Source organism: Hemicordylus capensis, chromosome 1 (genome assembly GCF_027244095.1).
Source record: "Hemicordylus capensis ecotype Gifberg chromosome 1, rHemCap1.1.pri, whole genome shotgun sequence".
Classification (NCBI taxonomy): domain Eukaryota; kingdom Metazoa; phylum Chordata; class Lepidosauria; order Squamata; family Cordylidae; genus Hemicordylus; species Hemicordylus capensis.
The window spans coordinates 405,050,526-405,066,601 of NC_069657.1; the positions used below are offsets into that span (position 1 = coordinate 405,050,526).

Consider the following 16,076-nt stretch of genomic DNA (forward strand, 5'->3'; position numbering starts at 1 on the left):
CTTTTGAGGATACCATGGACAGCCAGGAAAACAAACAAATGGATCATAGAACAAATCAATCCAGAACTGAATCAATCAATTAATCAATCAATAAATCAGAATCTAGACCAGGGGTTGGCAAACTTGGCCCTCCAGCTGTTACTGAGCTACAATAAATTGTGGCTAGGGAAGATGGGATTTGTAGTTCAATAAGAACTGGAGGGCCGAATTTGCCCACCCCTGATTAGGGATGTACATGAACCACAGTTTGTGCACATCCCTACCACTGATCTAGACCCTAGGTTTATGATCATAAAACACCTTGGGCTTTCTGACCCACAATCTCCAGCCCTCAAGCCTCTGTGAAAAATTGTTGAAAAGTCAGTAATCAGGATCCAGACTAAGTTAATCATTACTAAATTCCCATTGAAATTAGTGAAACTTAAATCAGTTATGACTAGCTTGTCTCATTCATTTTAATGGTGCTTAGTCATGACTTGCTTAGCCTGGATCCTGCCCAGGGTACTTATTTGCAGGGGGACACACAATGTTCACAAAATTCGTCCCTCCCCTTTTCAGCTCATCTCTACTCCACACTCTTCCTTCAGCCTTGCTACTGGGCTTCTGATTCCTTATCTTCCCTACGTCCTGAGATCTTTTCCCAGACCTTAGTCTGCCCTGCAAGAAGCCTTAATCCTGGCCACATTGACATCTTTCCCTTTCCTCACAGAAACTGGATTGAAATGTAATAAGTTCCATTTCACTGAACATTCTGTGTCAACACATCAGCTTAGCCAACAAAGGTTTCACTGCCACAAGAGCAAAACAATACAGACTGCAGATATGAGACCCACTCATGGCTTTACATAGCTGCTAAATATGTAACGTACACATTGCTGATACAAACCTGTGCCATGTACATGAATGACATAAATAAATAATAATAATAATTTTTAAAATGGTCAGATCTCTGAAGTTCTGGGATCAATTTTACCTCATGGCTCTGACCACAGGTATGATCGCTAGGTCAACAATTCACATGTACCATTTTTCAGCAGGTGTGAAAAGCAGCCTCTATAATAGTCATTAAACACCAGTTACAGTCTATGGTGATCATAGGAAGCTCTCTACGCATGCTTAGAAACACTGCCTTCATTATTGCAGCTCCTGTCCCACTTCTGAGTCCTGGCTCTGAGAATAAGTCAGAGATGAGGCCTCCTAAGAACTCAAGATAATAGCAGAGAGGAACTCTTACCTGTAAGTATTGGTTTCAGGCACTCTCCAAATCTGAACACCTGGGAAATTTTGCTCTGTCCCTACCACAACACTGAGGTTGGAATTCCTATAGTGTTCATTACATTGAGTTTGGGTGGGCCCTTGAGGTCCGCTGGCCCCACATGTGGTAAATAGCCAGTGATCTGAAAGATACAATCAACACATACTCTGAGCAGCACATAAATCCTGGTCAGGCTATTGTTTCCTGTAACTCACATTAATGGGGAAAAGTAGAGAATTTGCATAATATGCCATTGAGAAAAAACATTAGAATACAACAACCATTTCACAGTCCCATAATGCTCACTTAAACATGCACCTGTGAATTCTATGGAGAATAAAAAAATTACACCCACCCACACGCAGAGTGCTTTATTGGTTTTATAGGCAGATTTGCTCAAAAATAAGCCAAGGCATTTCCCAAAATCACAAAAATAGCATGGCTATTACAAATTGCACCCCTCTCTCTTCCTTTTAAAAGTTACTTAGACCCAGGCCAGTAGTAATGGTGGAGGCACTTCTGCCATTGGAAGAGGACATTGTGAGAACTGATCTCTCCTCCCTCCCCAAGATGTAGCTATAATTGAGCGGATGAATTCAAATAATCTGGGCTCCCAGCTCCAGAGGGCCTCCCAGCTCCACTCCTCCCTATTTTCTTCATTATCCCCCTCACTCCAAAGGACCACTAGGGAGAGGGGTGAACACGGGCCCCCTCTCCCCTAGCTACGCCCCTAGCTACTGCCAGTCTCTCTTTGGACTGGTACACAATTAGTGCTTCATAAGGAGAAATAATCTGGTGGCCTTTGAGGAATGCATTTTTCCTGAGTGTTACTGCAATGTTAGCAACTATTTCATCCGCTGGACTCGGGGCAGATTATACCAACTTCACCCCAAAAAGTAGCTGAATACTTGCCTCAAGGAACTCACCACTGACATCGCAGTAAGTAGATAAGTAATGTTTATTCTTATAAGTACTGGTCATAACCAGGCGCGGGCCGTGAATGCGCCTCGGGGGGGGGAAGCGGGGCGGGCGGCTTCTTTAAGTGTAAATGGAGCCAGTGCTCCATGCCACCCAGCAGCCCCCACGGCAGGGAATCACCTCTGCCACTCACCTGGCCACTGGCGGGGGCTCACCTCCGTGGGAGGCAGGTAAGTGGTGGAAGCGATTCCCCGCTGCGGGGGCTGCTGGGCAGCATGGAGCACCGGCTCCGTTTACACTTAAAGAAGCCGCCTGCCACACCCCCCCCCCCGGAGGCGCATTCACGGCCCATGCCTGGTCATAACATAACATAACATAAGAAAAAAATTAAAACAGAACACAGTGTACTATAAAGTTACTTCAGCAGTTATAGAATATTAGTTAAGTTAAAATTAACGCTAGAATTTAGAACAAGGCATAATAGATATAAATTTCTTTCCTAGTTTAAAAGAAAGCAAGGCAAAAGTGGCAACTTGATAACTGACATATGGAATTGCATCCACAAGAAAAATCAAACATTCCACGTTTGAACCCTTGAATTTGTCTATGATCTGTCTCAACATTTCCCCCCTAACCATATAATAGAAGGGACAATAAGAGACATAATGGATGATATCCTCCACCTGGCCAGTGCCACAAGGGCAAAGGCACTGCTTGACCCGAAGTTTACGGAATCTCCCTTCAAGAAATGCCATTGGCATAGTTTGAAAGCATAAATCATAAAAGCCTTTCTCATTGATACACAAGTAAAATTAAGCCGGTACTGTGAGATACTTCTGTCTTTCTTATAATAGCGGTATCAAATTGAAAACCTTGAGAGCTGTACCACAACAACATCTCTACAAGCATCCCATTCAAGGAGCAGATCTCTAATTGTTTTTTTCCCTCCAAGATCTGAATTTCCCCACCGAGGGCAAGGAATACAACAGTTGAATATAAGACAGAAATTTAGTTCATTGATTCCTGTCCATATAATATAAATAACAAAATTTGACTAAATGATATTCTGGGAGGCTGTCTAATTTCTTGAAGTACCTTAGCAATGCTAAATGAACTCTGATGGAGATTGAAGGTAGCTCTCCCTCCATTCTTAGGGAGGCAGCAGGGATGTCCTAAGGGGCTCAAAATCTTCCTTAGGAAGTTGCTTGGGACTATTTCCAACTGAGAAACAACCTTCTCATCCCACCCCGATCTCAACACCATACAAAATCTGTGATATCATCTTGCCTTGAAATATTTTAAGTACTGCAGCTATTAACTACCCACCTTTAGAGTAAAAGACTTCAGAATAGTCCCCAAAGAGCATCGAGCAGTTGCTAAAACAATGTTAAGGTGTGCCTTCCAAGTGAGAGATATTACTACTGCCAAAAACGACTACCCCCCCCCTTTTTGCCATAGTTAATCCTCAATTTCTCCTTTACAATAATCAGCCAATCTAGCCAGCATTCTTCTAAGGCCCATCTCAGCACAGGAAAAAAGTGGCATATCATTGGCATACATTAAAACCAAATTTTTACACCCACTACTACGTGAAGAAGAGAAGAAGCTTTGTTATTCCATAGCCAATACAATGTCATTAATATAAAAAATTAAATAAAAAGGGAGCCAGTAGACCACCCTCTTTCCAATGGAATGGGATCAGATAGAGACAATCAGGCTCTGTACCGGAGGACTGGAGAGTAGCAAATGCAGTCCCATTTTCAAAAAGGGATCCAGGGGCGATCGGGGAAATTACAGGCTGGTTAGCTTAATGTCAGTTCCAGGCAAATTGATGGAAAGCATCCTCAAGGATAAAATTGTAATGCACATAGAAGAACAGGCCCTTCTGGGAGAGAACCAGCATGGCTTCTGCAAAGGTCAATCTTGCCTCACAAACCTTTTGGGATTCCTTGAGAGTGTCAACAAGTGTGTGAATCAAGGTGATCCAGCTGACATAGTATACCTGGACTTCCAAAAAGCTTTCAACAAAGTTCCTCATCAAAGACTCCTGAGAAAACTTAGCAGTCATAGGATAAAGGGACAAGTACACGTGTGGATTGCTAACTGTTTGAAGGACACAAAACAGAGGGTAGGTATAAATGGAGAGTTTTCACAATGGAGGGAAGTAAGAAGTGAGGTCCCCCAGGGATCTGTACTGGGACCGGTACTTTTTAATTTATTCATGAATGATCCAGAAGTAGAGATAAGCAGTGAGGTGGTCAAATTTGCAGATGACACCAAACTTTATAGCGCAGTGAAATCCAAAACCGATTGTGAGGAGCTCCAAAAGGATCTCTCCGAACAAGGCCTAGGGCCTCGCAGGGACAATTTGAGCATGTGTGGCAACCATTTTGTTTTCGGTGACAATTTTTTTATTTTAAAAAATGGCCACCACACATGCTCAAATGGTCCCTGCGAGGCCCTATGCCTTGCCAGGCCTTGCAGAGGCCATTTGAGCATGCATGGCTGCCTCAAAAATGGCTGCTGCGCTGATCTTTGCAGGCCCAAATAGACCTGAAAATCAGCCCGGGACAGGCTGCAGTGGTAAATTAAGAGGCCAGCGGGCAGAGGCGTATCTAGGGGAAATAGCGCCTAGGGCAAGCACTGAAATTGCGCCCCCTGTCCAAACATCTGACACCCATCTTTCAGATAACTGCACCATAATATCAGCTCAAAAATACAAGTCAAGCTCGTTAATCTTTTAATATTTCAACAACTATTTAGCAGTGGATGTAGTCAAAAAAAGGTGGAAAATGACAAATTTCAGTATGTTGGGGCTTATGAAATACCCAAATACTATGTGGAGGTGTACTTGGAAAACTAAACAGAAGTGCCTGTCTAATTCTCTATTATGCATTGTAGCATCATTATTATATAAGTTTTAAAAATAAATGGAGAATTTGACTTTTCCCATATACTTTGAAAATAATTAAAGGATATGCAGAGTAAACTGTGTCACTGCTTGGAATATGTTCTAATATTTCAGAAAGACAGTTAAAATGAGAGAAAGAGAGCAAGAAACTCCTAGTGGCCTTAATAATAAGGATTTCACACTGATTCAAAGACAATCTCACCATTACTAGCCATATTATTAAGACATCACATTTAACTCACTTATATCAAGAAGCAAAGTAAGAGCAAATGAATACAATCCTAGCTCATAAGCTTCAGCTCAGTATTCACAAGCCCTGATTCTCTGTACATAGTGCCAAACTGAATAAGTGTACAGTGACATATTATATTATTATTATTATTATTATTATTAAAAAAAATTACCTGTAGCCCCTTCGGGGGGCTTCCTAAAGGCCATGGGGGGGGGTCTAAAAAGGTTCTCCCTCCCCCCCACTGGCCTCTAGGGCTTCGCAGGGACCATTTGAGCATGTGTGGTGGCGATTTTTAAAAATATATATATATTTAAAAATGGCCACTGAAAACAAAATGGCCACCACGCATGCTCAAATGGCCTCTGCGAGGCCTGGCATGGCCTGGGGCCCCACAGAGACCATTTTAGCATGTGTGGTGGCCATTTTGTTTTTGGCGGCCATTTTTAAAAAAATAATTTTAAAAATGGCGCCCCCTTGAAGTGGTGCCCGGGGCACATGCCCTGCCTGCCTCACCATAGATACGCCCCTGTAGGTGGGGGAGGGGGAACCTTTTCAGATCCACCCGTGGTCTTTAGGAAGCCCCTGAAGGGGCTACAGTTAAAATTTTTAATTTTTAAAATATATAATATAAGTCAGTGAGACCCACTGCTCGTCAGAGTAGACAACGCCAAGCTGGAAGGAGTGTCTGACTCAGTATAAAGCAGCTTCCCATGTATCTAAGTTGCTTCTGTAAATCTTCAGGTAAGCCAACAAGTATCAAAATCTCAGTGTATGACTATCAGAAGTTTTATTCAGCACTTTATGGCTTCTGAGTTGTTTTTTTTTTTTTTTAATTTCTAATATCTCTCTGGCCAAAAAGAATAGAAGGGCACTTCCGGACTTGTTGTTTAGTCTGGAACTGTGATACTGTGTTTATTAGGTACATGTGTGCACTACACAATGTAGTTTTTCATCCTTTGTCAGCCTGTACTGTTGATGGAACTGCCTTGGGGATGATTGGTCAACACCCCCAGTTTGGGCAAATGTGGGGAATTTAGCTTAAAAGCTGAGACAGTTCCAAGCAGTTTTGATTTGTGCAAGTGTCTCAACTCAAGAAAACTGGCTTGGGAGAGAGGTTTTAATTAACAAAAGGAGTTTACTGTAAGCACAAATAAAAGTAGTTTTTGCTACAGTAAGAATGCAAACCCTACAAGTATCTTTACTCAAAGTCTGAAGAGCCTGTGATAGGCGGATCCAAAGCTGCACTAGCCTACATATTCATTAAAATTATGTGGTATAGCCCTGAGGTGAAAGACTGGACTGTACCACTTCAGGGTTGGTAAACCCCTTCTGTATTCTACCCAAAGGAAACAACAGGGCTCTGTGGGCGGCAGAAGTAGAAATGGACTTAACTGCACACTTTACCTTTACCTTTTACTTCAGGGTGCATGTGGGAATCAGGTTTTTGAAAGTTTTTGAGCGTCCCCCTTTCAAGTTTAAGACTAAAATGTGGGAGACCATATATGCCACCCGGAGTTCCTTAGAAGAAGAGTGGAATACAAATGTAAAAAATAAATGTCAAAGTAATTATTTCTTTGCTTCTCAGTTGTTGAGTGCAGGGGGTTCTCAGACATGGATCCGCAGATGTTGGACTACAACATCCATCACCCACAGTGGGTTTTTTGGCTGTGGATGATGGGAGCTGTAGTCCAGCAACATCAGAGGGCACACATTTGAAAACCTCTGCTGTAATGAATTATGCTCCCTGTAGGGATCAATCATGGATGGCTCAGTCAATAGGCAGGCGACAATTTTGGGGACTGTTGGAAAACCCAGTTTACTGCTGAATTCTTACAGGAACCTTATGCTGATTTTGTGTGGGAGGTGAGCTTGCTTTTGTATTTCCCCTCTAAATTACTTTTCCCCACCCTACTGGAACAAAGCAGTTTTTATTCTACGTTTGAGTCAGATGTTTGGACAGGGGCGCAATTTCAGTGCTTGCCCTGGGCACTATTTCCCGTAGAAATGCCTCTGGACCAACCAACGGAAGTACTTTTTCACTCAACACATAATCAACTTGTGGAATTCTCTGCCACAAGATGTGGTGACAGCCAACAACCTGGATGGCTTTAAGAGGGGTTTGGATAACTTCATGGAGGAGAGGTCTATCAACGGCTACTAGTCAGAGGGCTAAAGGCCATCTCCAGCCTCAAAGGCAGGATGCCTCTGACAACCAGTTGCAGGAGAGTAATAGCAGGAGAGAGGGCACGCCCTCAACGCCTGTCTGTGGCTTCCAGCGGCATCTGGTGGGCCACTGTGTGAAACAGGATGTTGGACTAGATGGGCCTTGGGCCTGATCCAGCAGGACTGTTCTTATGTTCTTATGACTCTTGTCAGCCCACTCTCACCCTGACCTTTATGTCAGAATGTAATTCAATTAGTAAGAGTCACCTATCAAGTTTCTCCCAAAGTCTGGACCTGTCAATCAAATCAAAAGCTGATGTAAGGTCAATAAACACAACATAAAGTTGTTTTTTGTGGCCGTCGGTATATTTCTGAATTAGGGCCCTCAGGGTAGCACAATGATCTATCGTGCTGTGTTCTTTACTTGTCTCAAAGAACTCACCACTGACATCGTAGTAGCTCATATAACCAAGCTATAAATAATATAATCCTGAACTAGAATATAAATGGGATCTTTGCATTAACTTTAATGGGATGTCAAAGTTCCTATTTTCTTAGTGCCTTGGGGAAGGAACAAGAAACCATACAGGGGAATGTATAGAATTTCAGTTTAATAGTGCAAAGATTTTTAAATAGGATGCTAGACTTTCCATATAAACTTTTCCTGATAGGGTTTAAGGGAAAACACACACACACACAGGGTCTCCCACAGAAATTTATGTTCATCAGCTTAATTGCTAATAAGAAAACCGAGGGCCATCCTGCCAGCAATCCTGGTGTCTTAACACTCTGCAATCCCAGTAGGCTTGAGCCAGATGCAGCGAAGCATATGTTGAATAAAATGAGCAAGCAAAAGCCTCATACCAGGAATAATAAGAAACAGTTCTTATATCTCTGGTGAAAAATTAAATCTGCTCCTGCAGGTGGGAGCAGGCGACCTTGAAAGAAGTAAGAGGGGAAAAAAAATCACATATCAAGAGAGAAGATTAAAAAAGGAAAAATGAAGGTATGCAGAAAAATTCCCATATCTGGTTGAGAAATAATGGCAATTTAGTAGCTGTTTCATATACCAAATATACCAAACTGTTTCCTATCTCAAGAGCCCATCCCTCATGTCAGTTCAATTTCTGACACTGATAAAAACTGTCTCCAGACAAAGGAGGCATAAAGTACATTTGGACATACAAAAATAAGATATAAGGTACATGGTGTGCACTATGTTCACGGACCTGTATTGATCAAGAGATATTTGATCTTTAGCCAAAGAAACTGAAATTCTTTCCTACCAACCTGGAAGCTGAAAATGACAGGGAATCCAGAGCTAGGGAGACTGCTCTTTGACCCTTTCATATTATTACCAAGAAGTCATTAGTAGGGGTGTGCAATTCAATTCGACCTTAAATCGATTCGGGTTGAATTGGGGATAATTTGCAAATTTGACCCTGAATAGAATTGTCCTCAAAATATAGGGCCGGATTTGAGGTCGAGGAGAATCACCATTGATTGGACCCAAATTGATTTGGGTGATTTGGATACCATTTTGAGGCCTGTTTTGCTGGAAAAACAGACTTCAAAATGGCACTTTTTTGCAGAGAGAGCTGGTCTACCAATTGGGATCAGCAGGTAGACCAGACCTCTGTTCTGGATGTCACCTGGGCATACCAGTCCTCCAAAGCAGGCTGATGCTCCAAGTTTGGTGCGGAGGGCTGGTTTACCTGCCAGTCCCAATTGGTAGACCAGCAATCTCTCAAAAAGGGACTCAAAATGGAAGTCTTATCACTTGAATTGATTCAAGTAATCCAAGCTTAATTTGTTGAGGTAGCTAGCCAAGCCGGCTACTTTCGATGCATTAATTCAAGTTTTTGTGATTCAATTCGAGCTTGGATAGAATTGCAAAAATTGATTTGTGTACACCCTAGTCATTTGCAGCCTTGTACCTCTACCAACACACCCCTGAATTAGTAAGAACTGCCAATGGCAACTGTTATGCTAATGTTGGATGTACAATCAGTTCCTGATCTCAGAGCATGGGAATGAATTATCCTCTTGTTCCATTGCTGGAACCCCACTTCCTAATCTAATTAGCTGATGCTTCAGTAGGCTGGGCTCATAGAATCAGGCAATTATTCTTACCCCTTTCACTTGCAGTTGTGTAATAGACTAGTTTGTTTGTCCTTCTGGAAATGTCACTCAAAACATATAATTGGAGAAAATGAACCCATTCTTGCTGACTATTTTATTCCTAATAAGACAGAGGAAGGATATCCAACACTTAATAAGTTAATTGTGACTTCTATGCATCTTGAATAGACATATTCATTTACTTTTTAAAAAATCAGTTAAAATGAAGGAAGGACCACACATGTACTTAAAAGAGGCCAAATCACTTAAGAAGATATATGAACCCACCCACCCCTTGCAGACAGTTGCACTTTCAGGAAAATGCAGCATAGTCCAAATGACAAAAACTATAACAAATAATTCATGTCTACATTCACACACAAAATTTGCAAACAAGTAAGATGCTGAGATGATAATCCTGCCCACAATTACTCATTCATTTCAGGAAACAAACAGTCAAGCATTTGGGGAAATAAGGAGGTAGCCACTTTATCAAACATTGCATGCATCACATGCAAAGGTCAACCTACATTGAACAAGCATATGGTTGTATGAATTGGACACTGGTCTCAGTTCTTTATCATATTCTGATGGCATTTAATCTCTCATACATAAAACAGCATGTAGCAAAGGATCAGAGCTTTACAATACCTGCCCACAAGACCTGGCATTTAAACCCTTCATTTCTAACATCATACTCTTGCCAGTGTTCTACCCAGGGAGGTTTTGTTAAAAAAGTTTGTGAACGTTCTATCATACAGGGGAAAGAATACAGACTGGTTTAGAGGGATATAACAAGAGTCTAGGGTAAAAGGTAGTGGTGAGGTGAGTAGATCTGGCCACCAAATCTCTCTCCCAATAGCCAAGTCCACCAAATCCCAACATTCATTTAAAGATTCAAGCTGCTGCTGCTGCTGCTGCTATTATTACTACTACATTGGCTGCCCCTTAATGATAGTTCTCTGGGTGGTTCACAACATAAAACAAACCACAATAGTATAAAAACATACTATAGTATAAAAACAAACCACAATAGTATAAAAACTCATTATAATAAAAACAAAGCTACAACAAGATACAGCTAAAAGCAAAACAAAAGCATTTTAAAAGAAGTCTGAGTGCACACAAAAAGGTCTTCACTTGGAGCCTAAAAAAACCTAGTGTCACCAGGAGGTTTTACACACAGCAGATTTTACCGCAGGTTTATCGGGAGGTTTTACTGCAAACTTAAAGCTGTCTCAAAAAACCGCTGAAAATAGCAGATTAATTTTTATATTAAAATAGTGGAGTTATAGTGGGAGTAATTTTTTATTCCCGAGATAAATTGGGCTACACTCGGGCACAGTGGAGAACCGAATTGCACATGTGGACTGCTCCTCGATAACCCGCAGGGACTTCGGAGAAAATCTGGCTGATATGTATACTTGCAACCTCCATTCTGGAGGAGATGCGAGCTAAAAGCAAAAACCTCGCATTAAAATACAAGTACATAAGAAAAAGGCTTAGTTCAAGGAAAAGGGTCTGCTGAAGCTGGAATGGTGGGGTTCAAACCCCAAGAAAAGTTGTTATCTTTCTATATTTTGTAACCTATTAATGTTACTGATTACTCCCAGAAATGGATTCTTCCTCTTAATAATGATCCCAAAATGTATTGCATAAGTTAATGTCTTTTCCTGTACTGGTAAAAGTTAATACTAATGTGGATGAGGTTTCTTTCTCTGTATAATCTGAAATATCATATAAAATTGCTGTAATTGGAAGCTCAAGAGATGTAACCATTCTTTTTCTTTTTTCTTATTTCTTAAAATAAAAATTCTATTTTTTAAAAAAAGCAAAAACCTTGCGGTAAAACTGCTGTGCGTAAAACTTCCATGTGAGCTTCACTGGGGAGGCTATACCATAAACGAGGTGCCACCGCTGAAAATAACCTCTCTCCAGTAGCCACCACCCACCTCATCTCATTTGGTGGGAGTATTTGGAGAAGGGCCTCTGTAGATGATTTTAAGGTCCAGGTAATGGCATAGTGGGAAATGACTTGACTAGCAAGCCAGAGGTTGCCAGTTCGAATCCCCACTGGTGTGTTTCCCAGATTATGGGAAACACCTAAATCAGTGTTTCCTATATATATAACACCTATATATAACACCCAGATTATGGGAAACACCTATATCGGGCAGCAGCGATATAGGAGGATGATGAAAGGCATCATCTCATATTGTGCAGGAGATGGCAATGGTAACGATGTAGAATACTCCTGTATTCTACCAAAGACAACCACAGGGCTCTGTGGTCACCAGGAGTCGACACCGACTCGATGGCGCACTTTATCTTTAGGGACATATGGGGCATGGTGCTATTTCTTAGGAACATAGGAAGCTGCCTTCTATGAATGAGACCACTGGTCCAGCTAACTCAGTAGTGTTTAGACATACTGACAGCAGCTTCTCCAAGGTTGCAGGCAGGAGTCTCTCTCAGCCCTCTTGGAGATGCCAGGGAGGGAACTTGGAACCTCACATGCTCTTCTCCCACTAAGGGGAATATCTTACAGTGCTCACACAAGTCTCACATTCAAATGCAAACCAGGATGGACCCTGCTTAGAAAAGGGGACAATTCATGCTTGTTACTGCAAGATCAGCTCTCTCTTTTGAGTAACCCAATTCCAGGTCATTTAGGGCTTTAAAGATTAAAACCAATACTTTGAATTGTGTCCTGCAAAATATGGAAATAAAAGCAGAATGATGAAGGATTGCTAAGGAAACAAATCTACTTGAGGAGTAAGACCTGGAATTTGGAACCCCAAAATTCAGATATGGAGAATTTTGGAAGCAGCATTAATTCAGTAGTCAGCATCAGAGTAGAAGTCACAGGGCAATTGCTGGTATTTGGGAAATGGGACACTATTCTCTATGCTACTTTTGGGGAGGGATTTGTCCCCTCATCCCCTTGTTTTTAATGCCCCTAGATGTATTTGAAGATGCCATTCATATGTCTCAACAAAAATACGAGAGAGATGTCTGAGCCAGAGGCTGATCTTATTCCCTTTCCCGCCTCCAGTAGTTTCCATGAAACTCACATTGATCTAAAATCTTTATTAAATGTAACACTTGCCTGAAGCATTAAGAATTTCAAAACAAGTATTCAAAGCTCTTTTAACAATGCCTGTGTTACCTCAGAGGAGGTCATTTCCAGTCAAAATGAATGTTTCTCCTGTGTATAATATTGATTTCTTTTCACCTTACCCTCTAAGGATGGAGGGTGGGGGGGAACCTACAGGTTGTCACACGCAAGCCATTAAAACTTCATACAGATTGGTTTCTACAGGTTGCCACATGTTATGGCAGCTTCAGTAATTCAATTTGGAGCATGGTTTTTGATCTCCACAGATGAAAGCAGCAGCGCTGAAATGGAACCCTTTAACTAGCTTCTGAGACTGCAGTGTAGCATTTTCCATCTGCAAACAACGGTAATGCTGTTGTGCATTGTACTGGCAAATGCATGGCTCTCCCTTTGTTCTGCGGTGCATGATACAGAAACACAACACCGGATGGATAATCTTATTACCCAGAGCATGCTTGCAAGCTGCAAACCCATTCAGATTTTAACAAAGTTGCTGAACATAAATGCCGAGAAGCTCAAGTTTTCAAAAGTAACACACACTGTGGCCTGAACTACTGATGCCATAAAAAGGTTGCCTTCTCTGACAACTGAAGTCTAAAAAAACTCAAAGTGTACTAACCTAAGGTGACTGAAGCTGATCCTCAAAGACTTGAACATTATTTGTCGCTTTAGAAAGTTTAGGATCCAGTCAGCCAAGCACTGCGGCTGTGCCACTTTCTGTTTGTTTTAGAAAATGGGGAGGAAAATGCTGGAGCAGGATGGACTGAGGTATCAATAATACTTGATAAGATTGTAACCTCAGGCACTACTAGGGGTGCACGAGCCAGTTTGATTCGAGCTGGGCTTGAGATCAAACCGGCTTGGCTTAGCTTGGCTCGACAGGTTCGGGGTAGAAACAGACCGGCCTTGGCCAGTCCAAGTTTGATCTGAACTGGGCCTGGTTCAAAAGAACCTGGCTTGGAGCCAGCTTAGATTCCCCCTTACCAGTAAAGGGCAGGGGGCCTTCCCTAAAGGTAGAGCAGGTGAGAGAGGAATAAGTAACTAGTGGCAGGTTAGTACACCTTCAGTTTTTTAGAGTTCAGTTGTCAGAAACTGCCAGTGGCAGCGGTGTGGGGCAGTGGCGACTGTGGCTCCTCCCACCCCCAACAGCCCCCAGAGTAAGCAGGGCCAGTGGTGACCAGGTTCAGGCCTCTATGCACATGCGGGGACCATTTTAATGACCTCCATGAATGCACAACGGTCACTAAAACGGCCCCCATGCATGCATAGAGGCCTGAACCAGGCCTCTGCCAGCCCTGCCTACTCTGGGGGAGGCCGGTGGGGATGAGGGAGGAGGCGCCACCTCCCGTCACATGGTGGCTGCCATAGCCAACACTTATAAGTAGTTACTTACCCCTCTTCCACCCACTCTACCCTTAGGCAAGTCCCCCGCCTGCCCCTTTACCTGGTTTGGGAGGTATAAAAATGTGTCGAATTAAACAAACAAACAAACAGTAGTAGCAGTAGAGCTCTGAGCCAGTCAAAGAAGCTCGGTTTTAATTCGAACCGGGTCCGGTTTGACCTGGCACAAAACTGAGCCAGGCCAGGCCAGCTCAAATCTGGTCCAGATTCTCCTCCTGTGGTCCCCCAAACCCTCCGGAACTGGAATTCAGTGGCATTCTGCTGCTCTCTGAACCCGGAACTATCATGGTGAGCTACCCAGGCCTGGTCAACTCAATGGTTTGCCTTGCTTGTTTCACTGCATGGCAGATTTGGCTGAATCTCCTGATTGTCTGTTGAACTCCACGGCCTCCTTAAGGTTTTCAAGTCAAAGTCCCAGGATGGCTGTTAAATGGAAGTGAGAATGTCCAGAGCTGGCTCGACCCCTTTGCTAATACCTGAGGCAGCCTAATGAGCTGCCACTCTCAACTTCCAGCCCTGTGATGCACCGAGTACAGTGCATACTTAATTCTTCCCCTGCGTTCTGCCTCCTGCTCCCTCCCCCCCACCTCCCCACACTATCCCTTTACCTGACCACCAGCACCACCACCTCCCCCTCCTCGTTTTGCAAAGTCAAGGAAAAGGAGAAGATCCCTTTGGTTGGCTTTTCAAAACCCAGAGGCTGCAGAGCAAAAGATTATGAGGGCGACAGCAGCAGTTTAGCTTATGCATGTGAGGATGTCACCAGATGTGGCTTTTCTCTGCCTGTCTTTTCCTGAGACTTCTGTATCCATTTTTGTACTCTTCCTCTCAAGCTCCACGATCTTCTGCTGTCTCTGACCTCTTCCTCTGGCTCCATTCCTCTCCCTGCCTCTCATCTTCTCTGCCTCCCGTGATGCCGTCATTCACAACCTTGCAGGGGTGGAGCCACCATAGTGCAAACAGGTATTATTGTTATTGTTAAATGTGTACACCGCCTTTCATTAAAACAATCCCAAGGCAGTTTAATGAACCCAGGCTGCCGCACTCAGGGGCCACATTTCGCGCCCCAGCCATGCCCCCTGCGTCTGATGTCAGATGCAGAGGGTATTGTTTGGCTCGCAAAAAGGGTATGTGGCCCCGTTTGCGAGTTAAACCACACACCCTGTGTCTGATGCCAGATGCTGACGTCTGATGTAGGGGGTGTGACTAGGGGGGCCACTGGCAGAGGGCTGAACTGGGGCTGCCACTGGCCTCCCTATGCTACTGCTGTCTTAGAAACAACATTTCCTCTATCCCTAGAACCAGTAAAAAGGTTTAATTCAAGCTAAATTGGGCTCATTTCACTCAGAGGAGATCACCTGTGAACATTCCATGCTGTGTTTCATACCCTCAGCATTTCCAAGTGTTTGCTAGCATTCCAAGACATCACATCAGCTCAGTCAATAAGTGCCAGAAGTGCATTGCCATACCAAAAAAATTTCCAAATGTGCTGCAATATATATTACAGGATGTCTAAACGTGGCCTGCAGAATTTAATTTCCTCATTTCAGAAACTGGATAGAAGAATCCAGATTTACTAGGGACAGTGCCTTCCATTAGTTATCAGTGTGAGTCATTCTGAACTTACAAACCCAAAGTTTAGTCTCTAGCCACAGCCACTGTAAGAAGTAGCCTATACTACTCTGAGCATCTTAGAAATAATTTCAGAAAACTCAGTCAGACCTGCAGGAGGGAAAGGCACATCTTTTCTGCTAGAATGGAAAGCAATTTCACTATTCACAAGTGTGAGCATGCAAACGTAAAGAGAATGGCAATCAGCATCTTAGCTGTGCCTCACAGGTCTAAGTGCATTAACGTAAGTAGGTCTGAGCCAATGGTTAATTAAGCAGATTTACTCAAGAAAAGCTTTTATTAAGATTGGAGAAGATAAAAAGCATCACCCTTATAAACTTAGCAA

At 42.8% G+C, this 16,076-nt stretch overlaps 1 protein-coding gene across 2 annotated transcripts in view; it reads right to left on the minus strand.

Moving 5' to 3' along the window:
• LOC128349761 (ALK tyrosine kinase receptor-like) overlaps positions 1-16,076 on the minus strand; it is a 134,090-nt gene that overhangs the window by 76,499 nt on the left and 41,515 nt on the right. For both annotated transcript variants that reach the window (XR_008318981.1, XM_053306674.1), the window contains exon 4: positions 1,235-1,397. Coding sequence is in view for 1 of the 2 variants with exons in the window: in XM_053306674.1 (XP_053162649.1) it covers positions 1,235-1,397 (163 nt within the window). In the remaining variant the exon portion in view is untranslated. The remainder of the gene's footprint in view (positions 1-1,234; positions 1,398-16,076) is intronic.